The following is a 10,775-nucleotide window of genomic DNA, read 5'->3' on the forward strand; positions in this document are numbered from 1 at the left end:
AGCCTCTCCTCTTCTGTCTCCAAACTGGGTCCTTGTTTTTTTTCCCCCACCAGGGCTGATAGAACTTAGTTTGAACTTGGAATTTTACGTCATCGTGTTCCAGTGGCTGTGTGTGTCGATCAAATGTCACTTCCCTCCAATCAAAATCCTTTTTCACGCGACTGTGCGCGACGTCGGTCACACTGACTCCCCGCCTTTCAAAGACTCCCCCCGGAGGATTTGTTTCACTCGCAGACACGTCATACCACGGAAGCTAGCGCGGCTCCAGCTTGTGGCTCAGGCTGTCTTTAAGTACGCCGTTTAACACTCCTGCTGGATACAGGAAGCGGCCTGTAGCGCAGTGGTTAAGGTAAATGACTGGGACACTGGGACTGGAAAACGCAAGGTCGGTGGTTCTAATCCCGGTGTAGCCACAATAAGATCCGCACAGCCGTTGGGCCCTTGAGCAAGGCCCTTAACCCTGCATTGCTCCAGGAGGAAGATTGTCTCCTACTTAGTCTAATCAACTGTACGTCGCTCTGGATAAGAGTCTGCCAAATGCCATTAATGTAATGTAATGTAATGTAATGTAATATAGAGTCCACGTGCCCTCTCTCCTGGCTGACAGGGACACGCAGAGGCCTTCAGTGTGACACCCTCAACGTGGGCTGGGTGTTTCAGGGAAAGGGTCGCCTTGTACACCACGTCGTGAACAGCATTGCTCCAGAAGGGCTTGTCCCCTGCTTTGTCTAATCAACTGTAAGTCGCGTTTGGATAAGAGTAAATGACAACTACAGAGGAGAAAGGCGATCAATCCCCCCCCACCCGGAGCAATGCGGGGTTAAGGGCCTTGCTCTCGGGCCCCAAAAGCTGCACTGGTCTTATCGTGGCTCCACCGGGGGCGTGAACCACCGACGGCCGGTTCCAACCCCGTCCCCCAGGCTGCAGGCTACATTTCAGTGATATCTGCCTGGGATTTGATCCCATACCCTGCCGCCGCTCTCCCGCTCCCCGCGGGCCCCCTAGCCCGCTGGCGCGGGGCCCGGCCCTTTGTTTGTGCTCTTAATGGCGGTGATTAGCGATTAGCGATCGGTGGTGACTGCCGAGGATCGAATTCCCTGTGTTCCTGTTTTCTTCTTCTCTTTATCTCTCCATCGCAGATAAAAGCAGACTTCCCCTCGCCGGGGAACAATTAGTCAGGCCCGTCTAATCAAACCCCCCGGCGCCTCCTCATTATCTTACACCCCCCCCCCCTCCCTCTCTCACCAGTTTCTTTCATGCATAATAACATGTCCCACAATGCAGTGGGGCTTTGGGAACCTGCTACATCAGCGCTCTCGAGTCTCCTCACTTCTCCCTCACACCTCTCTCTCTTTATCTCTCTCTGTCCTCTCTCTCTTCCCCTCCTATCTCTTTCTCTTTCTCTCTGTCCTCTCTCTATTCCCCTCTCTCTATCATTCTGTTCATCTGGTTTGTGCTATCTCTCCCTCTGCTCCCCATCTGTCTACAGTCCTCCTGACGTCTGACATTTCCTCTCTATCGCTCTGTCCTCTGTCCCTCTCTCTCTCTCCCCCTCTCTCCCTCTCTCTCCTCCCTTTCTCTCCCTCTTTCCTCTTTCTCTATCTCTCCCTCTCTCCTCCCTCTATCTCTCCCTTTCTCCTTCCTCTTTCCTCCCTCTCTCTTTCCCTCTCTCCTCATTCTCTTACCCTCTGCCCCTCTCTCTCTCTTTCTCCTCCCCCTCTCTTTTCTTCCTCTCATCCTCTCCTCTCTCCCTCCCTCCCTCTCTCTCCTCTCTCCCTCTCCCTCCTTCTCTCTCCCTTTCTCCTCTTTCCCTTTCTCTCTCCTCCCTCTCTCTCTCCTCCCTCTCTCTCCTCCCTCTCATTACTCTATCTCTGTCTCTCCCTCATCTCACTGCATCACTATATTTATATTTTTGTCAATTACTACTTTTCTCTCACAGTTTCTCTTTCATCTTAACTCATCTTTTCTCTCCCTCTTTATCTCGGCCTTCCATTTAATTCCGCGCCTTTCACTCGGTCCATCGTTTCATTTTCGGTGCGAATTGATCATTTTTCACTCGCGTATTCTGATTCATGTTTTCTATCACTGCTATTACATAACGACTTGTTGTTCATAATTACAGTTTATTTCACTCGAATTGTTGCTTTGAGATTTCCCCATCGGATGAGATAAGAGAGGCTCTCACACACTGAATGCTGAAATAGGCCCCAGCACGGATACCTGGATGGATGAGTGGATGATGTTGGTGTTGTCATACTCAATGACGGATAGGTGGTGAGTGGATGGATGGGTGGATGATGTTGGTGTTGTCATACTCTATGACGGATAGGTGGTGAGTGGATGGATGGGTGGATGATGTTGGTGTTGTCATACTCTATGACGGATAGGTGGTGAGTGGATGGATGGGTGGATGATGTTGGTGTTGTCATACTCAATGACGGATAGGTGGTGAGTGGATGGATGGGTGGATGATGTTGGTGTTGTCATACTCAATGACGGATAGGTGGTGAGTGGATGGATGGGTGGATGATGTTGGTGTTGTCATACTCAATGACGGATAGGTGGTGAGTGGATGGATGGGTGGATGATGTTGGTGTTGGCATACTCAATGAGGGATAGGTGGTGAGTGGATGGATGGGTGGATGATGTTGGTGTTGTCATACTCAATGACGGATAGGTGGTGAGTGGATGGATGGGTGGATGATGTTGGTGTTGGCATACTCAATGAGGGATAGGTGGTGAGTGGATGGATGGGTGGATGATGTTGGTGTTGTCATACTCAATGACGGATAGGTGGTGAGTGGATGGATGGGTGGATGATGTTGGTGTTGTCATACTCAATGAGGGATAGGTGGTGAGTGGATGGATGGGTGGATGATGTTGGTGCTGTAGGACCATGCGCGTCACTGACAGGCCTCTCTCTCTCTCCCCCCCCCCTCTCTCTCTCTCTCTCTCTCTCTCTCTCAGATGACGTGCCCCCGTACTTTAAGACGGAGCCCGTGCGCAGTCAGCTGCACCTGGAGAGGAACCGGCTGGTGCTCACCTGCATGGCCGAGGGCAGCTGGCCGCTGGAGTTCAAGTGGATCCACAACGGCAGCGAGATCACCCGCTTCTCATTGGAGTACAGGTGAGATCACCCGCTTCTCATTGGAGTACAGGTGAGATCACCCGCTTCTCATTGGAGTACAGGTGAGATCACCCGCTTCTCATTGGAGTACAGGTGAGATCACCCGCTTCTCATTGGAGTACAGGTGAGATCACCCGCTTCTCATTGGAGTACAGGTGAGATCACCCGCTTCTGATTGGAGTACAGGTGAGATCACCCGCTTCTCATTGGAGTACAGGTGAGATCACCCGCTTCTCATTGGAGTACAGGTGAGATCACTCGCTTCTCATTGGAGTAGAGGTGAGATCCCTTGCCCCTCATTGGAGTAGAGGCAAGTGGGGGTGGGGTTTAGTGTCTGTCTGGCTCTTTGTCGGCTTGAGTCACTATCTTCCCACTGCAGTTCTCAGACCCAGCATGCAGTTCTTCCAAATACTCTTTATCTGCTCCCTCTCTCTCTCTCTCTCTCTCCCTCTTTCTTCCACTCTCTGTCCTTCTCTCCCTCATTCTCACTCCTCATCCTTCTCGCTATCCTTTTCTATCGCCCTTTCCTCTCCTCTCTATCCCTTGTCATCACTCTCGCTTGTTTCCTCCCCGGGAATGTCACTCCATCCCTCGCTGTCCATCTCCCTCCCTTTTCTCCCTCTGTATCTCTCCATCATAATCTCTGGGGAACTGTCCCTAATCTTCCTCTCCTACCCCCGTCCCCTGCTGTCAGGGCGCTGTCACTCCCCCACGGCCCCCCGCCCCCGTCGTATTCGCGCTGACGTTCCTCCTCGGCGTATCGCCGGCCGGGGGCTGGAGGTAACGCCGATAGCGTTCCGTTTACTGTTCACGCCGAGATCTTAATCAAAACGCACACACTCCACGGGAAGCGGCCTTATCTGCTGCTGTCGCGTTGCGTGGATGTGTGTGTGTGTGTGTGTGTGAGTCTGTGTGGGTGTGTGGGTGTGTGTGAGTCTGCGTGGGTGTGTGGGTGTGTGTGAGTCTGTGTGGGTGTGTGGGTGTGTGTGGGTGTGTGGGTGTGTGTGAGTCTGCGTGGGTGTGTGGGTGTGTGTGAGTCTGTGTGGGTGTGTGGGTGTGTGTGAGTCTGTGTGGGTGTGTGGGTGTGTGTGAGTCTGTGGGTGTGTGGGTGTGGGTGTGTGTGAGTCTGCGTGGGTGTGTGTGTGTGTGTGAGTCTGTGTGGGTGTGTGGGTGTGTGTGAGTCTGTGTGGGTGTGTGGGTGTGGGTGTGTGTGAGTCTGCGTGGGTGTGTGGGTGTGTGGGTGTGTGTGAGTCTGTGTGGGTGTGTGTGAGTCTGTGTGGGTGTGTGTGTGTGTGTGTGAGTCTGCGTGGGTGTGTGTATGTGTGTGAGTCTGTGTGGGTGTGTGTGAGTGTGTGTGGGTGTGTGGGTGTGTGGGTGTGTGTGTGGGTGTGTGGGTGTGTGTGAGTGTGTGTGGGTGTGTGGGTGTGTGGGTGTGTGTGAGTCTGTGTGGGTGTGTGTGTGTGTGTGTGAGTCTGTGTGGGTGTGTGTGTGTGTGGGTGTGTGTGAGTCTGTGTGGGTGTGTGTGAGTCTGCGTGGGTGTGTGTGTGTCTGTGTGGGTGTGTGAGTCTGTGTGGGTGTGTGGGTGTGTGTGAGTCTGCGTGGGTGTGTGTGTGTGTGAGTCTGCGTGGGTGTGTGGGTGTGTGTGAGTCTGCGTGGGTGTGTGGGTGTGTGAGTCTGCGTGGGTGTGTGGGTGTGTGTGAGTCTGCGTGGGTGTGTGTGAGTCTGTGTGGGTGTGTGTGAGTCTGTGTGGGTGTGTGTGTGTGTGTGAGTCTGTGTGGGTGTGTGTGTGTGTGGGTGTGTGTGTGGGTGTGTGGGTGTGTGTGAGTCTGTGTGGGTGTGTGGGTGTGTGTGAGTCTGTGTGTGTGTGTGGGTGTGTGTGAGTCTGTGTGGGTGTGTGTGTGTGTGTGTGTGTGTGTGGGTGTGTGGGTGCGTGTGAGTCTGCGTGGGTGTGTGGGTGTGTGTCTGCGTGGGTGTGTGGGTGTGTGTGAGTCTGTGTGGGTGTGTGGGCGTGGGTGTGTGTGAGTCTGTGTGGGTGTGTGGGTGGGTGTTGGTTGAGCCACTCGGTGGGGGAGACCTGTCTGTCACTGGCAGAGCCCCTCCCACCCTGAGGCCAGGCGTGTGGGTGGGGCGAGGATACAGGGTTTTGACGGGCCATCGCAGAAGGTGCTCTCAGTCTCTCGGCATGGTGGGAGATTGAAGGTCCCGTCACACGGTCATGTGATCATGGAGTGTAAAGATTAGCAGGCAGATGAATGGGTCTGGTAATACAACATTCCTGTGTTTTTCCTACCCTGAGTCTTATCTTGGATGTGTGTGTGTGTTTGTGTGTGTGTTTATATGTACATGTGTGTGAATGAGCTGTGAGCTTCTGCCTGGGTAAGTGTGTGTGTGTGTGTGTGTGTGTGTGTGTGTGTGAGAGAGAGTGTGTGTGTATGTGTGTGTGTGTAGGTGTGTGTGAGAATGTATGTGAGTGTATGTGAGTGAGTGTGTATGTGTGTGTGTCTGTGTGTGAGTGAGTGTGTATGTGTGAGTGTGTGTGTGTGTGTGTGTCTGTGTGTGAGTGTGTGTGTCTGTGTGTGAGTGTGTGTGTGAGTGTGAGTGAGTGAGTGTGTGTGTGTGTGGGGACTACACGGTCCCTGCAGTAATGGGGATAGCCGGCATCCCTCATTTTGAGCTGGTGATGAATGCCTTTTTAAGGCTTGCCACCCCACCCCTCGCCCTTCCGCCCCGCCGCCCTGACCCACACTGCCAAATACCGCCGGCCCCATCCATCACTGTCGAGCACCGTGACCTCGCCGTGCTGCGGCAGAATCGCCACCCTGAGCGCCCCACGCGCCTCCCAGGCCTGCCATGCTCGCTACGGCCGTGCTTATTGGACCATCAGTCAATGTCCCCAGGGGCTGTCCCGCCTTCCTGTACTATATCTGTGACTGACGGTTGTGAGATAACTCCCTGTACTTTTTCTGTGAATGACGGTTGTGATAACTCCCTGTACTACATCTGTGATTGACAGTTGTGAGATAACTCCCTGTACTATATCTGTGATTTAAGGTTGGGAGATTACTCCCTGTACTATATCTGTGCCTGACAGTCGTGAGATAACTCCCTGTACTTTTTCTGTTAATGACGGTTGTGATAACTCCCTGTACTATATCTGTGATTGACAGTTGTGAGATAACTCCCTGTACTTTTTCTGTTAATGACGGTTGGGAGATTACTCCCTGTACTATATCTGTGCCTGACAGTTGTGAGATAACTCCCTGTACTTTTTCTGTTAATGACGGTTGTGATAACTCCCTGTACTATATCTGTGCCTGACAGTTGTGAGATAACTCCCTGTACTTTTTCTGTTAATGATGGTTGTGATAACTCCCTGTACTATATCTGTGATTGACAGTTGTGAGATAACTCCCTGTACTTAATCTGTTAATGACAGCTGTGATAACTCCCTGTACTATATCTGTGCCTGACAGTTGGGAGATCACTCCCTGTACTTAATCTGTTAATGACGGTTGGGAGATTACTCTCTGTGCTTTAGCTGTGACTGACGGTTGGGAGATCACTCCCTGTACTTAATCTGTTAATGACGGTTGGGAGATCACTCCCTGTACTTAATCTGTTAATGACGGTTGGGAGATTACTCTCTGTGCTTTATCTGTGACTGAAGGGTCTTCACTGTAAGAGCAAGGCCTGCACTCCACTCCCATGCTGCGAGGAGACCTCAGTGCCTTTGAATATTTGAGTGGGGCAATTGAATCTCTCTTCAGTAGCCTTTACCTTTGAAGTCTTCTGTTGACTTATCATCACAAAATAATGTCTTTATTTAGTTGAGACTACTCAGTTTTTTTAGTAAAATTGCATTTAGATTTAAGTGCAGCAGGCCAATTCTCCCCCCCACCTCTCTCCCCACACACCCACACACACACAGACGCACCCCCCTCCCAACACACACACCCCACACATGCACACACACACTCACATACACACACCCCACACACACACACGCACACACACTCACCCACACACCCACACACACACAGACGCACCCCCCTCCCCATACACCCCCCATACACACACACACACTCACACTCACCCACACACCCACACTCACACACACACACCCACACACACAGTACTCCTCACACACCCCACACACTCACACACGCACACACACACACCCACACACACACACACACACACACACACTCACACACCCACACTCACACACACACACCCACACACACAGTACTCCTCACACACCCCACACACTCACACACGCACACACACACACCCACACACACACACACACACACCCACACTCACACATACACACACATACACACACCCCCCACACTCACACACACACAGTGAGCGGATACGGGCTCCAGGCTCTGCGTGTTCTGCAGGTGTAACAGGTGTAACCCGCGCGCTGCTCTGCTCTCTGCAGCAGGAAGTGGGCCTTCGACTCCTGTAAGCTTGCGGACCGCGCGGCTCTCTGCGACAGGATGATGGATGGCGTTTATTTACGGCCTTTGAGAATCTGAGTGCTTTATAGCGAAAGGGGGGAAGCTCACCTCAAACCCCGCGATGCCTGGCGCACACTCTCACTCCGCTTTCCGCTTTCTGGAGCGGGGGGAAAACACAGTCGCCTACAACGCGATTATCCGCCGCTAATTACCTACTATTGTGACAGTTATTGTTGAACAATTTGAAATCTCAGCTTCCATTTCCTCCGACGATGACGTTAATTTCATTATGATGGATGGAGAGGGATTTTCACCTCAGATTACCTGTGGATTGTTTTCATCTTTAAAAGTTTGTCTATTAAACTTTTATTATAACATTACATTTGATACGTGGCAGTTTGTACACCGCCGTTTGTTGAGAGTAACAATGCAAACAAATACAAGTGCAGAATTTAATTCTGTAACGTCTATAAATTCATCTGCAATTAATCTGGAATTTATCTCGAAAATAAATTACAATTCGTTTTAAGAGCTGCGTCGGAGCTGAATGGTCTTACATCGCTTATTTGTTCACTCTGTATTTTCCTCTATTCGCACTCCTCTTCCAGACTGTCACCGCACAGTGGGTCCTTGTTAACAGCCGAGCGAGAGAGAGAGACAGAGTGATAGAGAGAGTGATGGACAGATAGATAAGAAGACAATAGATAGAGAGAGAAAACAACCGACAGAGCAAGCGGAACGCAGAGCGAGGCGTGGAGTGAGAGGGACAGATGGAGATAGGCCGAGATAGATAGCGAGAGATGGCGAGGGATAGATGGAGATAATGAGAGAGAGCGGGGAGAGAGACAGAGATAGAGTGAGAGAGAGATAGAGAGAGAGAGCAAAGTGCAGGTCGTCAGTGTTATCTGCATGGTTTTGTGTGGTTTTCTAAGAGGCTGTTAGGGCTCTCTGTCTGTCCGGCCTGTCGTAGTAATGGCCACAGAATTGGGCCTTCATATTTTTCTGAACCGACACACTTCTGTGCCACTCAATCTCTGTCCCACTCTATCTCTGTCTCTGAAACAATTAGCAGCTGCTCGGTTCTTGTACACGAGGCGTGAAGGGGGGGGGGGGGGGGGGGTTCTCTTTATGTAAGGACATTACACAATGCACGGCTGTAAACAAACGTGTCGCTGTGGAGAATTTAAACCTCCTCCTTTCACTAACTTACCTGAGGGAGAGGGAGAGGGAGAGGGAGGGGGAGGGGGAGGGGAGGAAGAGTGGAAGGAATGTTCTGAGTAGCCGCAGATTGAAAACAGAACGGGTATAAACGATTCCATCACATTGTGCACCAACCTTTTTACACTGCTGAGACCTCTGTGCATGGCTATTCTATAGTATCTGGGTGCATGGCTATTCTATGGTGCACAGATTTATTAGTATCTGGGTGCATGGCTATTCTATGATGTACAGATTTATTAGTATCTGGGTGCATGGCTATTCTATGGTGCACAGATTTATTAGTATCTGGGTGCATGGCAATTCTATGGTGTACAGATTTATTAGTATCTGGGTGCATGGCTATTCTATGGTGTACAGATTTATTCGTATCTGGGTGCATGGCTATTCTATGGTGTACAGATATATTACTATCTGTGTGCATGGCTATTTTATGGTGTGCAGATTTATTAGTATCTGTGTGCATGGCTATTCTGTGGTGTATAGATATATTACTATCTGTGTGCATGGCTATTTTATGGTGTGCAGAATTTATTAGTATCTGTGTGCATGGATATTCTATGGTCTGGAGCCAGAGTAGGGATTTACTCTATTACCCGGAAACGTTCCTCCCTGTTTTTTCTCCGTGATTACCGTGTAAAGGAGAGAATGAAAACGGGCCGGGGAGAGCTGTGGTTTTCGCCCAGCCGTTGTCATAAATTTCCGATGGAAGGTGTCTGTTGTCCTGATTAAATTGGATTGCGGGCATGGTAGGTGTTGAGTGCTTGCGAGCGAGCGAGATGTTTTTTCCTTCCCGGGCCTCTCGGGGAGATGTTGTACAAACCGGGCCTCTCGGGGAGATGTTGTACAAACCGGCCTCTCGGGGGGAGATGTTGTACAAACCGGGCCTCTCGGGGAGATGTTGTACAAACCGGGCCTCTCGGGGGGAGATGTTGTACAAACCGGGCCTCTCGGGGAGATGTTGTACACACGTCTTCGGCCTGGGGGCTGTAGCGGGTGCCCCGCCCTGCGTTGCTCGACCGTGACCCTGAGAAAGCAGCCACTGCTGAGCACGCAGGTAGCGTCATCTCCTGCTATAGCACAGCGCTAATGGAGCGTGCTCAGTGACTCAAGACTACATTCCCCGGCAACAATGGATGTGCTACTGTAACGTGTGTGTATGTGTGTGTTTGTGTGGCATGTGTGTCTATGTGTGTGTGTGTGTGTGTGTGTGTATGTGTGTGTATGTGTGTGTGTGTGTGTGTGTGTGTGTGTGTGTGTGTGTGTGTTTGTGTGGCATGTGTGTCTATGTGTGTGTGTGTGTGCGTGGGATGTGTGTCTATGTGTATATGTGTGTGTGGCATGTGTTTGTGTGTATGTGGGTGCGTGTGTGTTTGTGTGTGTGTGTGTTTCTATGTGTATGTTTGCGCGCGCATGTGTGTGTGAGTGTGTGTGTGCGTTATCATTCCAATCTTTCCATGCCAGTCAAAACAGAACTGTGTCTGATGGTGAAATATCAGAATTGGGCTGACTGTAGGACACATGGGGTCTGGCTGTGGGTGAGTGAGAGTACAGTGCAGATTTTTGGGTGGTATTTTTTGGGGGACGTGCTACTGGACGTAGCACGGGGGAGAGGGAGCAATGGAGAGAGAGGGAGGGAGAGAGGGAGCGATGGGGAGAGAGGGAGCGAGGGAGGGAGGGAGAGAGGGAGAGAGCGATGGAGAGAGGGAGGGATGGGGAGAGAGGGAGGGAGAGAGTGCGATGGGGAGAGAGGGAGAGAGAGAGCGATGGAGAGAGAGGGAGAGAGCGATGGGGAGAGACGGAGGAGAGAGCGATGGGGAGAGACGGAGGGAGAGAGGTGTTATCGGCCAGGACTCCTCTGCACCCTGCGGGACTCCTCTTTTCGGCAGTGCGGGTAATTCATCGCAGCGGGAACGTCAGCTTATCATCCCGCGCACCTGTCACAAGCTCAGCACCGCCGGTCT

The 10,775-nt window shown here is 51.4% G+C and overlaps 1 protein-coding gene across 1 annotated transcript in view; it reads left to right on the top strand.

Annotated features, from left to right (window-relative positions):
* Positions 1–10,775, top strand: part of sdk2b (sidekick cell adhesion molecule 2b) — a 268,719-nt gene that overhangs the window by 169,416 nt on the left and 88,528 nt on the right. The window contains 3 exon segments of the mRNA XM_061230561.1: positions 2,968–3,127; positions 7,575–7,644; positions 8,202–8,215. Of these exon segments, the coding sequence (XP_061086545.1) occupies positions 2,968–3,127; positions 7,575–7,644; positions 8,202–8,215 (244 nt within the window).

The sequence above is a fragment of the Conger conger genome, chromosome 2 (genome assembly GCF_963514075.1).
Source record: "Conger conger chromosome 2, fConCon1.1, whole genome shotgun sequence".
Taxonomy (NCBI): domain Eukaryota; kingdom Metazoa; phylum Chordata; class Actinopteri; order Anguilliformes; family Congridae; genus Conger; species Conger conger.